The following is a 16,845-nucleotide window of genomic DNA, read 5'->3' as shown; positions in this document are numbered from 1 at the left end:
ACATCACAGGACCAAATCATGAGTTCATTTAACAATCTATCACCCTAAAGCCAAGTCAGCAGTCCAACCAGTGCTTGTAAGAAAAGGGACACTTCACCAGTAAAGAGGTAAAGAAAGAAGTGAGATCATATCTGACCTTCTTAAGTCACTACAATGTTCTTTTAGATGATAAACTATCTCTGAAACAGCAAACTGTTTGCCCAGAGAGCGCAATAAAAGAAACAACAGGCTTCAGGACATTTCCCACTAGCGAGTGCTGGTGTGCAACCCTCAATCCTGTGTGACTTATCAAGATTGGCCTGGACTCAAGTAAAACTCCACTGCAGCCTTTTAAACCCATCTCCTGATTGTTAGGAACAGCCTTCCACCCTCTCCTTCTACACAGCATCTCCTGCCGCAGCCGAGCCAAAAACACAAGATTAAAACCCTCTGAAGGCTGCAGCTCCTTCTATGGGCAGCTACGGCCTGTTGATCACTGCTGAAGCCTGACCCCGCCACCCTACACCAACCAGGGACCACTCTTAACTTGAAGGGCTGTGTGATGAGCGGGGCTGAGGTGATGGTGGTGGAGACCTGGCAGGGGCTGCCAGGCAGGAGACAACAGCTCAGAGGGGCATTGAGGAGTGACACATTTATTCATGACTAACCTGCTCAGTGAACTGCGTCTGCTGCACACACCACAAGAACCACCTGCCACTGCCAAGTCCACCAGTGACACTCTTCACTTTTTAACTTCCACCCTCACAACACATCCAGAACAACAGTGTCACTTCCATCCTGTCAAAGACTTACAACAGGTCATCTTCTCTCCACTCCCCCACTTCTCCTTACTCATTCATGTGAAAATAATTAAACTTTTTCACCTCATTTGTATATGATATTTTGTTTTTATAATTATAATGTTGGTCATGTGGAGGAGGACATAAAGGAAGTGAAGCCTTGAAAGTATAACAGAAGAAGTAAAATCAATTCTATTTAGTCTCCGGTGTAGAGTCTGAAACACAGTGAGAATTCAGCTCAGAAGCAGAATGACAAAGAACACTCATATTAAATATGCTCACTTGTATCTTGTATCACTTGTGTCATATTCAGAATATATTTACATGAAACATAGAGACACCTGGTTATTTGACTCTGTAGGTTTACATTAATCTAACACGATGCAAGTTTTTGAGCATCTTTAACTCCTCAACATGTCAGCCAGTGTCTCTCACTGTCTGATGTTCCCCACAGAGTAATCCTGTACAGAGACCAGCCAAGTGCTCATTTGAAGGGATTTTAAACTGGACGTTACTGTATCCAACAACATTAATTGCATAAATATGTCTAAATATGTCTATGTCTAAGAAAGTGTTCCTGAGCTGCAGCAGCAGGGAGTGTCATAGTCAGCTCACGCATACTGGTCCAGGTGCTCCTGCATCACTGTAGAGGCTGATTCACCAATAATAAGATGAGGTTTCACACTATTTGATCTTTAGCTATTAAAAAGGTTGAAGAACACAAACATAGGGCTCATCTGTTATGACTGCAGAAGATTTTCACAGAAAAATACCACTTTTTAAAATGACAATCTTGATTTTTCATGATTTTCACTGATTTTCTTTCTTTTCCTACTGCAAGCTAAAGACTGATCACCACAGTTCAATGTAAATGAGACGCTCTTTCAGTGAGGGCAGTTCCAGTTCATGCTTCTGGTGTGTTTTGGGTCATTATGCTGATTCTTCTCCACTTCTTGGGAGGACAGACACACTCAGAACAGAGCAAAGTTTGGGAGGGCAGAGCAGATGTAGTAACGTTGCTGGCGAAGCAATATGTCTGCAGAGAAATTTAAATTAAATGTTTGGGGTTTTTTAAAAATATTTTCCACCACTGGCATGTCAGCTAATGTCAAACAGTCAACTGTCCAGATTATTTTAGAACTGTATTCGGAGATCAAACTGAAAGTGAGAGCACTTGTCATGTTGGTAGTTATTACAATACTAATACTTAAACTGTGCTGGATAATTGTGTAATATTTTCATCATGATGTTCATGTGTTGATATTTGACCAGGGCCAACACAGAAAGAACAGTGATGTAATGTACTGAGTCTGGGCTGAATGTTGGCTTGTTTCATTTCACTGTGATTGCGGTGCAGAGTCAACTTTTTAGCTAGTGTAAGAAAATGATGTGGCAGACCAAGTTCAAGTTGTCTTTTGTTAATGTGACGCTCCATGTCATCTCCTCTATTTTATCTTTAAAACACTGCACTTGAACTTTATTTTCCGCTGGGTTGTCGTTTAAGCTGTGTTGGAGTCCCTTGGACGTGATTCAGTGTCAAAATGCCAAAGAAATACAAGAGTCAGAAGCCGAGTGCGTCTGCTGCTACCAACAAAGCTATATTAGCAGCTATTGAGATTGCCAACTTGAAAAAATCTCTGGAAAGCCACCTCGACTCAATCGAAATCTGTTTGTCCTCATTTCAGAAGAAACACCACGAAAAGGAGTGTTGTATTAACGATATAGACAAGGCCCTGTCAGCCACTGATAACCGCATCACAATACTGGAAGCTACATGCAATGAGCTACAGGTGGCTAATGGTCTCCTCAGAGCCAAAGTGAATGACTTGGAGGGCCGCTCTCGCAGACTCAACCTCAGGATTGTGGGCATTAAAGAAGGGGAAGAAAAAGGCAGCCCTACTGATTTTGTCTCAAAGTTGATCCCGGAGCTACTTGGCCAAGGCAACTTCAGCAGGCCTGTTAAAATTGATCGAGCCCACCAAAGCCTGAGGCCCAAGCCGCAGCCTAATGAGCGGCCGCGGGTCATCATCGCCAAGGTCCACAACTTGTGGGACGTGATCAACATCCTTTGGCTCAGTGGTCAACTGGGTCCACTGCGCTACCTGGGCGAGAAGATCTCTATATTCCCTGACTACACGCCGGAGGTATCATCACAGCGGCAGGCTTTTTGTACTTATTTTGGAGCACATTGTATCTACTCGGACTCTTGATATACAGCATCAATGGATACGTTTCATGTACAAACAACCCTTGTGTGGAGATGCACACAGTGCCCTAGTTTAAGTGGGGTTTTCAGCGTGCAGTTTGGCTGGCTCTGTTACCCGGCAGCCTCCTTGTTAACTAGTGGGATGTACCGCTTAGTTCTTTCAGCGGGCCTGGGTTGTTTGGGGTTTTTATATGTTGTTCTTTGTTTCTCCCTTGTCGTTGTAGTCACCCGTTGCACTGCCAGCTCTCTGTATGTCACATGTCAATTTTCACTTTTCGTACCTCTCTTTAAATCCATGTTCACTGCTCACTTAAGTCAGGAATGAGCCACATCACTTTTACCTCTTGGAATTGTATGGGTATGGACAAAGTTTTTTAATGTGACAAAGTATTTTCACGCTTAAATTCGTCGTCGTCTGACATTGTCTTTTTTACAGGAGACCCATTTTCGACCTTCAGAGCACAGGCGCTTGAGAGTCGTGTGAGTGTATCAGGTGTACCAGTCCACCTTTTCCTCCAAGGCGGGTTGCCATTCTTGTTCGCAGAACCATTCAATTTGTATTCAAATCCAAGACTACTCACCCAGATGGGAGGTTCATCCTTGTTACTGGCAAGGTCAACTCATTTCCGTTAGCTCTTAAATATTTATGCCCCTAATTTCGACTGCCCCAAATTTTTCTGTAAGGTATTTCACCTTGTCACTGAACATAATAGTCATAATATTATTGTTGGCAGGGATTTTAACTGTTACTTTGATGCTCTGCTGGACAGATCCTCCTTGAAAGGAGCCCCATTGTTGAAATCCTACCCCATTCTCAATAATCTTGCGAAATCACTGGACCTGGTGGACATCTGGAGACATCAGCACCCTTTAGAGAGGCAATATTCTTTTTTTTCTCCTGTGCATGGAAGTTTTACCAGAATTGATTATCAGCTGGTTGACTCTAGACTAATTTCAAACGTAATATTTTAATTTCAACCCATGCCCCCCTTTCAATGAAAATTGACTTCAATCTTCATGCTCCTCATTATAATTGGAAACTCAACCCTTCTCTATATTCAGATGTTCCTTTTAGTAGCTACATCTCAGCCAAGATTGCTGATTTTCTGCACATAAATCACAATGGTGCCGTCTCAGACTCTACTCTGTGGGAGTCCTTTAAAGTCGTTATAAGAGGTCACATCATCTCGTACCAGTCATCTCGTAAAAGGGCCAGGTGGACATTGAGACTGAGCTATTAGAAATGGAGGACTCTTACTGAATCACAGGTTCTGAAGACACCCTTATTTTTGAAAGTAAAATATGAGTATAATCATATTCTTGGCGAGCAGGTCGGGAACCATATTTGTAATTAAAATAAATTAATTTAATTAAACTTATTTCGCAAATTAAAGCAGAAGCATTCCGAGTTAGGTGATAAGGCCGATAAATTGCTTGCCAGGCAGCTGAAGGGAGTCCAAGCTGACAGGGCAATTCATAAAATCTCTTCGCCCACTGGACAGCTATTAACAGACCACAAGCAGATTAATGACAGATTTTTAGTTTTTATAGTCAGCTATATGTCTCTAAATCTACTGCCACCGATTCAGATATTGCTAATATTCTCCATACACTAGATATTCCTGTCCTTACAGAGCCCGCGAGACAAGAACTGAACTCTAACATTATGCTGGAGGAGATCAAAATCGCCATCTGTTCTTTTCCTAATGGCAAAGCACGCGGCCCTGATGGCTTTGGAATATAATTCTACAAGAATCATATAGACATCATAGCCCCTCTTTTGCTCCAGGAGCCGAGTGCACCAGCTGGGCGTAAAAAACCTGTCATCCAGTTCACTTTCTGAATATATATCGAGCGGGTTTGTCCTGTCACAGATGAGTCTTTCTCGTCTAAATGCCCTCTCGTTAATTATCCGGTAAACAAGACGTCCTGCCATCCTTGCTTCTTTTTTCTGGCTGTTTGATTCTGTTAAAATTACCATGGTTACAAGTCCGAATCTTCAACTTACGCCTGCTCCACACTAGGCGTAAAAGTTACGCCCAGGCGGAACACACAGGGCTTAAGTCTAACCCGCAGATTCCACTGGATACGGTACTGCTACGGTACGGCTGCGTTACGGCTCCGGTACGATTGTGCTCCGTCGTCCTCGTCCGGCAACCCCCACCAGTTGCGTTTTGAGTCCGCTACGGCGCAGCTCCGCCGATCAGCTGGAGAAATGAAACCGAGGAATTCCCGCGATAATTACATTATCACACACGAACGCAGTTATATGTATGTGCTATAAACACAACAACACGAAGTGTTCCCGACCGACGGATTAGAAGAAGAGCTTGTATTTGTCTCTTTTTTGAGGTTTTTGTGTTTGTATCAACACGGAGTGTTTTATTTTAAAAAACAACCGGATTTCTTGTTGTTGTTTCGTGTCTGACTTCCTGTCTGCTCTGTGCTAAATTCGGCCAGAATAGAAGTCCTGCGTATCTGCTCCGCAGGGCTGCGGACTGCCGGAGCTGGCACGCAGCAGACACGCAGCGCAGCGGACCTGGTGGAAGTTAACACATAGACTAAAGTGCTACGGATCAGCCCCGCCGCCGTAACGCAGCCGTACCGTATCCAGTGGAATCTGCGGGTAACTGGTGCACTAGTCTTAACCTTAAACTGGTCGTAACCTTCCGTTTTAAGTCGGACCTAATGCTACGCCCAGGCGTACGCCCGGCTGGTGCACTCGGCTCCAGATGGTTAATTGCTTGGTGAAAAATGGTACTTTCCCTCATACTCTGTACAACGCTCACATTTGTGTCCTCCTGAAAAAAGACAGAGACGAAACAAATGTTGCATCTTATCAACTCTTAAGTCTGCTCAACTCCGACCAAAAAATTATTGTAAAAGTCCTGACGAACTGTTAAACAAATGTATTGGCACATTAATTCACCCCAATCATTCAGGTTTCATTCCTGATAGATACTCCTTCTGCAACACCAGGGGCCTCATGTATCAATGTTGCGTATGCACAAAAACGTGGCGTACGTCATTGTCCACGCCAACGTTCAGATGTATCAAAAGTGAAATGACCGTGGAAATGTGCGGTGCCCCACGCCAGCTTCATGGCTGGCGTACGCACGTTTCTACAGCTATTGGTCCTTTGGCGACACTTTGAGGTGATGCTGGGAAACTGTTAATTATGTGAAAACAATTAGTCCTCAGAGTAATGTGCACATCAGAGACACATTAATGGACAATTAACACACACGTGTTTGCAATCATATGCATGGATATAAAAGCATGCGCAAAGTGATGAAAAAATGGCATTAACATTGGCAGCCTTGGCCTTGTTAGAAGACATCGCAAATGGTAACATCAGACGTGAGAGGGTGTTTAGAGAACGGGAAGATCTGTTGGCAAATGACGACAACTGGCTCATGAGTCGTTTTAGGTTGCCGAGGCCAGTGTTACTGGAGCTGTGCGCAGAGCTGCGGCCGGCTCTAGAACGACACACAGCCAGGAGCCAGGGGTTGTCCGTGCCCACACAGGTGCTGACCACTCTGGGGTTTCTGGCAACAGGTCAGGAGTGTGCCAGTCCACTCTGAGCTGAGCCATGCCAGCTGTGTGGGACGGGATCATAAGAATGTCATCCAGGTAAATCAAATTCCCATACAATGCTGTTGAACAGGCCAACATTTAAGCGCAATTTGCAGCAAGAGCTGGTTTCCCTAATGTAATCGGAGCTATTGACTGCACACATAAAAGCGCCATCACAGGATGAATTTGTTTTTGTCAACAGGAAACATTTTCATTCAATTAATGTTCAAATAATATGTGATGCGCAAATGCAGCTCACCAACATCGTGGCAAGGTGGCCTGGTTCAACGCATGACTCGTTCTTTCTTACCAATAGCATGGTTGGTAACAGGCTGGAGGTTGGCACGGTGCGCGATGGGTGGCTTCTCGGTGAGTAAATAATGTAACCGTTTAATTGCGCCACGAATGTAAACCAGCACAATGCCCATTTGGGCACGTGCAATCAAATATATGCATTTGTTTTTCCCTAGTGAAAAAAGAGCGGCAGAGCTATCTAACAAGCCCTTCATTGTCTCCTTGTGTTCAGTATTTGTGTCAATAAACGCGTGTGTAAAGTTGAAATGTCACACTGCAGTAGCCATGGCGCACTTCTGCAGTCATTAATATAAGTGTGATCACTCTTGTCAATCCTTGTAATTAAGTTGTTTTGTCCTGTTTGTTTCCCACTAATGGTAGCACTTATATATATTATATACATTTTTATATAATGTGGGGGGGGGGGGTGCTGCTGTACACACCGGAGAAGGTGTGCCGCATTGTGCTGGCCTGTGGTGTCTTGCACAACGTGGCACACCGCCATGGCATACCACTGCCAGAACACATCCCCCCCACCAGAGGAACCGGATGCCGGACCCGTCAACCTCGACCCACCCCGGGAAGCGATACGGGCCCGGCAGCATCTGATTTCAACGATGTAAAGAGGCAGGGACACAATTTACTTTTTAAGTGCATTTATTGCGTTGCAAATATCTCCAAGGACATTGACAATTTGATCTAGACGATCACTGACGCCACGGATTGCTCTAAAAATTCCCTCCTGTGATTCCAGCACAGCTTGTGTGAGGACACGGCCAGTCGGCGGACGTCAGCTGGTGTGGAGTCGCTGGGGTGCGTGGTGCTGGTGGAGCCGGTGGAGACGCAGGGGAGCATGGTGCAGGTGGAGGTGCTGGTGGAGCCGTAGGAGACGCCGGTGGAGACGCCAGGGCGCGCGGTGCCGGTGGAGGTGCCCTCTCCTGGTTCATCGTCTATTCAGAAATGATTAAAAAAAATGAAGTAATTAAACATGAGTCGATGTGTTTATATCCTGGCAACTTTACGCACGAGCATGTGTAATGTGAGCAGCCTATTGTACGACCAGTATAATGACAACATTTCTGAGTTTAACACATTTACTTTGGGGATGATCTGTGTCTCCTTCATGGGCCCCCACAACTCCAGATAGAGCTGTGTCACCCACAATAGCCGCCACTCTCTGATCAAAGGGGGTCAGTTCCTCCCCTCCTGTCCCCCCGCCCGTTGCGGTCACGCTTTCCCGGTGGGCAGAAATCCTCCACTTCACCTCCACCTTCACGTCGGACCATTTTTTTTTATTTCAGTGAGTGTGCACTGCTCCGACCCCACAGCGTTCACTGCCTCACACACACGCTCCCACTCACATTTCTTTTTTTTTGTGTTTATCCCTGACGAGAGGCTACCAAATAACACAGGTCTTCGCGTCTCGACTTCATTTAAAAGCGTTTCGAGCTCAGACTCGGTGAAGTTTGATGGTCTGATGGTGCAGAGAGGGGAATCCCCGGTGCAGGCCCTATTTAAATTAATTTGCATATTTAAATAAGGGCGTGGACAGGGAGGAGTTTAGCACTTCTACATGTGTGCTCATTTCCACGTTGATTGGGATGTACAAAGGAAAAGTGCTTGGATCCATGCGTACATCTGATTTTTTTTGTGCGTACGACAGTTTCTGGATTGTAGCGTACGCCATGTTTCAGTAGGAAATCCACGCAAGTCTTAGTACATGAGGCCCCAGATGTCTACTTAATTTAATGTATTCAACTAAGTTGTCCCACTCAGCTGTTATCTCATTAGATGCCCAGCAGGCTTTTGACCAAGTTGAGTGGAAGTACATGTTTGCCACTCTCAAAAAATTCGGTTTTGGGTTGAAATTAATGACTATATTAAAGATGCTTTCTGCTTGTTCCCAATCTTCCGTTATAACTAACCATGAAAGGTCCGTCTCGTTCTCCTTACACCGTGGTACTAGGCAGGGCTGTCACCTCTCTCCAATGCTCTTCGCTCTTGCTCTCGAGCCACTAGCCATAGCCATCAGAGGTTTACCATAAACTGGGAAAAATCTGTCTTTATGTCTCTGTCTAATGGTCTCGATTCCAGTTTTCTTGACAATTTGCCCTTTAGAATTTCCCATGACCATTTAACCTATTTGGGGATTAACATCCCCAGAAACCCAAAACTTCTTTCTAAACTCAACTATTTGGATTTGGTTGATAGGCTTAAGAGCATGATAGATATTTGGAAACTTCTTCCACTTTCGTTAATAGGCTGAGTTAACATCATTAAAATGGTAGTGCTCCCCAGATTTACTTATCTTTTTCAGAACGTGCCCATTTTTCTCACATCATCCTTTTTCAAGACGTTAGACTCTGTAATTATGCCCCTCATCTGGGCCTACAAGCCCCCGCATATTTCAAAGGCACACTTACAGAAGCCCACTGGGTGGCCTAGGTCTCCCTGTCTTTCGTCATTACTATTGGGCCTGTAATGCCAGAGCATGGGTTTTCTGGAATCAAACTTCGGCTGGGTGTGGTGAGGAACACGGACTCTACCCTAGATGGCCTGAGATAGAATCCTGTAATGCTGTATCACTTACCGGAGCCTCCTTGTCTGCCATCTTATTTTCTTATCCTAATATTAATTTCAAATCGTTGAGCAATCACTTTTTGTTCTGCAACTTGCTTAAAATTTTAAGGCAAATTAAGGGTATCCTGGGTCTCCCAAGAACTGTCCATTTATGCTTCTATATGCCAGAACCCCTGTTTTAAGCCAGGACTGATGGATGCAGTTTTTAAGCACTGGTCAGATAAGGGGTTATCCGCCATCAAGGATCTCTACATTGATAATCATTTTGCTTCTTTTGCCCAGCTTCAGACGAAGTTCCTTCTGGTCAATTTTTTCGTTATTTGCAAATTAGTAATTTTGTTAAGCAATTTTTTCCTTGTCTTGATACGATCGCAATACAACATGTTTTTTCTGATAGTGTAACGCCCATTAGTTACACACACAGTGTAATCCCCAATTTCTACTGCTTAACGTTGGCTGTATCCAAATTCAGGGGCTGCAGCCCTGGAAGGGTGCATTTGAAGGCCAATTACGTCACAACGCTGCGCGAAGGCTGTCCAAATTCAAAGGCTCCTTCAAATGCAGCCCACAAATGCAGCCTGCACTTCCCTCTTTTTGGAGGACGCACCGCTACTATCCCTCGCGGCCTGCTATATCCCAAGATCCTTTGCGCTGCGCTGCTCAGTCCCGAAACAGAAGAGGAAGCAAGAGAAAATGGTGACATCAAGTGGCGCAGACATGACATTCAAATTTAAGTAATGGGTTTATACTCGGTTTTTAGTCATTTGAACATCCAACGCCAGATATGTTTAACTTCAAGGGACTATAAAATCTCCAAATTTCAACTTTCAGTTAAAATACGTGACGCTGGTAATGCTATGGTAAATATAGTTGTTACTCACCAATGGGTTAATGTTTATTTTGTAATGTTGATCATTCAATTTAGATTTGACACATTGTACACACGCAAATGAATGTACACGTTTGATAGATTTGAACCAAAACAGACTATAATGCATGAACATCTGGTGACACAACCAGGAAATACTCCGAAGGCTAGACCGTCCCATTTAACAACGGTGGACGCGGCCTTCAAGGTCTCTCTGAAGGACCCGGCCTCCGTAGGCCGCAAAGGCCGCGTCCTTGAAGGCTGCAGCCCCTGAATTTGGACACTGCCAATGTGTAGAGCTATACAGCCTAGTAGATTTCAGATGTAGTTGCTTAGTTTCACCAACAGGATGCGCATTCATCCCACACAAACGCTGGCAGCGCCCCTAGTTTTCTTGTTTTTTTCTGTGTTGTCGGTCATTTCCATGCAGAAAAACGTGTGTTGAGGTTGAAAATGTATTTTATTGTGTATTTCTGTTGGAAAAAAATGACATCTCTGTTAATTGCGCTAGCACATACTATACAGTTAAGAAAGCTGGTTTAAACTGGATTGAGCTGGTTGTTGAGCTAAAACACATGCAGCTGTGTGCAATTGAGTTTAGAGAAGATAATTCATTTCATTTTCTTGGGTAAAAAAACATGATTGAAAGTCATTCATTTCATAATTTGTGTACATTAAGCTGTGATGGGTTAAAAAAACATTTAAAATGTATATACATAATTGTGTGTTGGCTGTTAAAAAGTTATTGTGCAGCTGTATATGATACTTTGTCATTGAATAATTCATGTTCATTGATTTAAGATAAAAAGAGAGTTAATACTGTACAGTTAAGATAAATAGATAAAAAGATAAATACATGAAGAAGAGAGATTAACGAGATGAATAAGATTTTATTTAAAAGAGATGCTACTACTACTGCCCTATGCAGGTTGTTTTTTTTTTAATGAGTGGATTCTGATGGCGGCCAGAGCCGGTGGATCGTGGAGCGGGACGCAGGCCTATACGCGTGGAGGGGGTGACGTCAACGGGAGCTTCACTGTGCATTGGAAAGAACATCTCTTCATACAGATTAGAAATAAATCATAAAATCATTACACAAACATACTGAAAAAGGACAAACTGTGAACATTGACTTAATCCAGCCTTGACTTTCTTTTTGGACTTTTTTTGGACTCTTTTTGAATTTTCTGTCTGGTTTTGTTTAATATTTTGGGCCCATATTTCATAACTCATGCTATGAAGTGTTCTGTTGTTCTATTAAGAGTAATTCAGTGCAATTTTCTGAGTTGTTGATAACTTCTGATACAGGAAAGGAATTCAGTCATATCTGAAGTATTTTATGTTTTGCACTTAAAGGTGGCACTGTTGCCAATAAAGCTATTTTTGTTACTACTCTTTCAAACCGTTGTCCTGTTCCATTAACCCTCCTTGAGGGTATCTATTTCTTCTGATTGGCCTAAATTGAGAGTACATGACAGTAATTTTATTATATGTACATTAGACAGTGTTACAATAGCATGACCAAAGCTCCCACCTCTAAACACCTGATCTCCCACTTTGTTAACCTCTTTTCCATGGCAACCCCTTATCTCCAGATTAAAGAGCCGTGGATCGAGGACACTGGTGAAATAATCTCAGATGAGTTATGGGAGAAAGGATAAAAGCATGCTCTATTAATGCTAGCTCATTCAGTTTAAAGTCATTCACCGGTTGCACTTTTCTAAGACTAAACTGAATAGAATCTTCCCTTCTGTCTCTACCACTTGTGATACATGTAAATCAGCTTGACATCTTTCATTTATAGTGTTGTATATAACAGACAACTGGCTCCTGACTGTCTCTTATTGATATCGGGCTGTTCTAATGACTCTCTAGTTCTCCCCTCTACTTTACAATAAGCTCTCATGTTTGGTGTGGTCATTGCAAAACGGGTCATTTTAAGAGAATGGAAGTCAATCTCCCCTCCCTGCTTCCAAAAATGGCTAAATGACATGGTTTCTTGTCTACATCTAGAGGAAATACTCTGGATATACTCTGTCTAGTTCCCGCACCAAGTTAGGAAGATCTGGGGCCCTTTCATTGAACATATCAGGAGGGAAAGACCAAAAGCTGGGAATTGATCGTGCTTTATTTATTTATTTTTTTCTCTCTGTTTGTTTGTTTTTTTTTGTATGTGGCTGTGGCGCATTTTACGTTTTTTTTTTTCTATCTACACCTGGGATTTTGATATCCTTATTACAGCAGTCCTGCCTTGATCCCCTTTGGCCCCGGCCTCCTAGTCTTCATTTCTGACCCCCTTTTTTAAAAAATTCTTTAACTTTTTTACGAGTGGACACTCTGGGGCATCTTGTTAAATGAATGGACATGTGCAGTTGTACATTTTCTTCTCTTTGTATTTAATGAGTGCTGGTCATTTTTGTTTGTTTTGGGTTTTTTTGTCTCTGTTTTCATTGTTTGGTTTCTTGTCTTATTTTGTTCCTTGTATTTGCTTGTCTTAATTTAAAAAATGTTTTTAAAAAAAGTGATCGAGTAGGGTTTGGGGAGATGTAGCTCATCTCATACGTTTACTTACTATTTGTGTCATGTGAAATGTTTCGGTGATAGCCTCTGTCTGTCTGCCTGCCTGCCTGCCTGCCTGTCCGTCCATCTGTCCATCCAGTTTAAACTGAAGAAGAACCGCTCCATCCATCAGAGAAATCTCTATCAACATATGAAGGCAGTGGGATACACTTGAAAGCTCTGGAACAAGCTAATAAGTGGACCTTGAGTTAAAATTGTCTTGTGAACTGTCAAGCTGAACGTGATGATCCTTAGTTCTGATAGGTAAGGTTAAGTTTACATTTTGAGATGAGTGTCTTCACTGTGAGCTGAACTGAGCTGACAGCGTCTCACATGGAGAACATCCGTTGTTCATCATTCATGCCTATATGATAACCTTGCCTCTGGCAGTCTAAATTCTTGAGAACACAGTTATTCTCAAGGAACAGAAGTTTTTCTCCTGCAGGTTCCCAAATCCACTTTTGGTTAGTTACGCTGAATACCTCCATTTATGGCACTTCCATAAGTCGACCAGCTCTGCCAGGCCTCCCTCCTCATCCTAATGTACGAGACTGACCGGCTGCATCTGATTATTTTCCCATAAATCTCGACCTTACACAGAGCACTACATCATCAGTCCTCTCCTCCACACTTCCCAAAGGAAATAATTAACTTTTCCCTGCCAACAGAATGATGGCTTAACCCTTCAGAAAGGAACTGATGGCTGAAATAATTTTATTTCAGTGCTCATTTAAACTCAATTTAGCCCCTGTCAGTATGATGTATATTCAGGTGTATGGTTATCAGCTGCACAAACAGGATGAATAATGTGGAGGAAATTAGATCTCAGTAGAAGTTGCACAGGCAACGACCTGACCTCGTATCAACAGGAACAGTTATTTGTACTTTTGCTTGTAAGCTGCTACTTACATTTGACTTGACCAAGAGCAACACATGCTTGTGTTTTATAGAGCAAAGTGGATGAGTGACGGAGCGATACGAGTGACTGCCAAACCTCACATGCTTCTTCAGTCATGGCCAATTACAACTGGCAGCTGATGTTAGAGCCGGCAGGCACAGACAGAAGTATCCTGACAAAATAACCCTGATCATCAGCTCAAAGCTGAACACTACCCTGCAATCAGCACACACCCTTAGGTCAGGGCCGCTACTGCTCATGCCATACCTCCCAGGATCTCACTGGGACTCACACTGCTGCTCCCGCTATCAAGGAGGCTCACAGTAGCTGGAAGGACCTGATACCTTAATGTTGCTTTGTTCAAGACAACCTTTTGTCACTGACCCCACTGGCCCCCTGGGCTCCAGCCAGAGTGCAGGGAGTGACACGGGGTCACTGTTATACTGGGTGATCACACATGGCTCTCACAGTGTCCTGCTGGTGGCAGCATGCAGGTTGTGGGCAAGATATCTACTCAGGTGTACACTCCTTTGCTCAGTCACAATGTTGGACTCAAACACTCATCTACAGGACACTGTAAGCTTGAAGGAACATTCCACCCAATAAAAATGAGAAATTCAGTCATTATCTACCCACCCATGTGCCAATCGAAAGACAGCTGCCCAGTGCCCCAGAGTCTCTGCTGCCCAGTGAACCAGAGTCTCCACTGACCAGCAACCTATCAGACGGCTCTCCATTTCTGCTGCTCTCCAGTCTTTTGCCTTCGCCATCAGCCTCCAGAGGGTTTCCGCATTCACTGCTGGCAGACAGGAGCAGCTTGTCAGCCCACATCAGCCCATGTTTGCATTCTGGTTTGGACCTGGTCTCAACTAAGAAGTCTTGTTGGTCTTGTCCCTGTCAGAAATGCAGCACTAGGTTTACTGTAGAAGACTTGATTTGTGTTACAGCATATGGTGTAACAGGTAAACACAGGGACACGTCACAAAAACTAGTTAGAACAAATATAAAACCACCAAGAACAACAACACACCATCATAAACAGGTTCAAGCTGCTGCCAGGATCACTGAGCTGTCTGAACGAATGGATCACACCATTAGCTTTAAAGTAAAACTCTCGCCAAAATGCGACCTAGGCTTTTTTTGTGAAGGAGCCCGAGTCAAACCTTCGTGTAAAAGCATAATTACGACGAAAAAGCCACTTTTAAGATTTACCGTATTTTCGTTTTCGGGTCAAAATTATTTTCAATGGCGTGCTAGGGGCAACATTACGGTAGCATCAAAATCGCTTTTTTTAAAACACTAAGAAGACTTGACACAACATGAAACTTTGCTCGTAGTATCACATGAACACGAGCATTGAGAACATTGTTTGTGTACACAGAGTTTACTAAAAAGAAGGTTTTTGAACAACTCATGTAGCAGTAGCTTGCTCCGCTCGCCACCGTCCTGCCAGTCGAGAAGCGTCAATCCCCGAGTGGGATGTAACATGGAGCTTTCCATCTTTACTCTACTCCATGTTACGTCACACTCAGGGATCAACGCTTCTCGACTAGCAGTTTGAAATTAATTTATTGTTATTGGCCATTAGATTAGAAAACAAACTCACTGCTGATTTTGTTAATCAAAACAAATGCCTAACATTTGATCCGAAATAGTAATATAGTAATATTTGGACACGACTCTTGTGTTACTCTTTATGTTAACTTAAGTATGACTTATTGGGTACTTTTTACTTGACAACTTTTTTTAGCCATTCATGGCCATCAATGTACCCCCAGTTAGATGAAGACAATCCCCCTGTGAGATATGAATGGTTTGAGGAAAATAAGATGTGAAATGAAACATTATTTCACATTTTATTTTCCTAACAAGCGTCTCACCACAGTCCACAGATAATCACCTCCAATTCACACTTTTCAAACTCAGACTTGCATGAAGCATTACAGATCAGCAGTGTTTTCACACATTGGGCCTCACGCCAGAACATTTTCTTATTCTTTTTCTAAACTTCTCTTAGTTCTCTTACTTCTTTGAATCCTGCTTGTAAAAGTGTTCCAGGCTGGACTCAGCAAGCCTGCTTCTAACTGCTTGTGCTTGTTTGGGCCTGATGTTGTGTGTTCTTGAGATTCAACCTAACAACATTATGTAGGTAGAGTGTGTGTGTGGGAATCTGACAGCCTGTCGTTGGTGGCTGACCTCCAGTGAGTAGTTTAAATAGAGGATATGTTAGACATTTCATTAGCAGAGTCACAGCGCTACCTTAGGTGTGCTCTCAGAGGTGCTCTTGAGAAAATGTCATGTTAATGTATGTTGACGTCAGATTTTGGGCCCTGCTCATGTCTTTTGTCTGGGTAGGAAACCTGAAGTTAACTCAAAGAACCACAGGAATAACATTCTAGAATAACTCCACACAGAAAGGTCTCTGACAGCCGGTTGGTTCAAACCCATAAATGAGGGTAACCACTGCACCACCACTTCCGTCTTCACATTCCAGTTAGGAGCAAGGGTTCCTCTGCTGTTCACCTCAGAGTGACATTACATGGAGTTTGAGAGGATCCTCCTGAGATGAGGGTTATGACAGGTAAAGACAAATGCATGGATTCTATCTGCAGGGGCCCCACATGTGCCGCTGTTGAGTGAAGGTTTTCACAGGGGAGTGTGCTGCAGAGGCACTGTCGGTGGAAATAAAGGAGAAAGCAACCTGAGCCTGTACAGCCACACAGTGCTACAGAGTGGAGCTGAGCCAGCCCCCAGCTCCACGATTAATTAAAACAAAATGACGGTCTGGGACGACCAACCTAGATCAGGTTCCACAGATGAAAAGAAAGCGAGCAAGATGAAAACTGCGTCTGTAACCAGAGCCGGACTGCCCATTGTAGCTGGTATGTGGACGCTGTCCCTCGGTGTCCTCACCATTACCATGTTGTCATGCCCAGGCCACCTACATAGTAGTGAGGAGCTTCTGTTTGTGTGCACTCGCCCAGTGACCCCCCAAACACACAGCTTGAGAGCACATCCAGGTCAAGGCTCCTCTTTTAATAGTGGCCACCTGCTCCTTCTGTCCATAGCATAGCTGTTTGGGATC

At 43.6% G+C, this 16,845-nt stretch overlaps 1 protein-coding gene across 3 annotated transcripts in view; it reads right to left on the bottom strand.

Moving 5' to 3' along the window:
• Positions 1–7,546: 7,546 nt before the first annotated feature.
• Positions 7,547–16,845, bottom strand: part of st3gal3a (ST3 beta-galactoside alpha-2,3-sialyltransferase 3a) — a 219,199-nt gene continuing 209,900 nt past the window's right edge. For all 3 annotated transcript variants that reach the window (XM_084355918.1, XM_084355917.1, XM_084355919.1), the window contains one exon: positions 7,547–7,805. In XM_084355918.1, the coding sequence (XP_084212044.1) occupies positions 7,584–7,805 (222 nt within the window). In that variant the 3' untranslated portion in view covers positions 7,547–7,583. The remainder of the gene's footprint in view (positions 7,806–16,845) is intronic.

Source organism: Pagrus pagrus, assembly GCF_965226575.1.
Source record: "Pagrus pagrus genome assembly, chromosome: 6".
Classification (NCBI taxonomy): domain Eukaryota; kingdom Metazoa; phylum Chordata; class Actinopteri; order Spariformes; family Sparidae; genus Pagrus; species Pagrus pagrus.
This window is presented reverse-complemented; position numbering and strand designations above follow the sequence as displayed.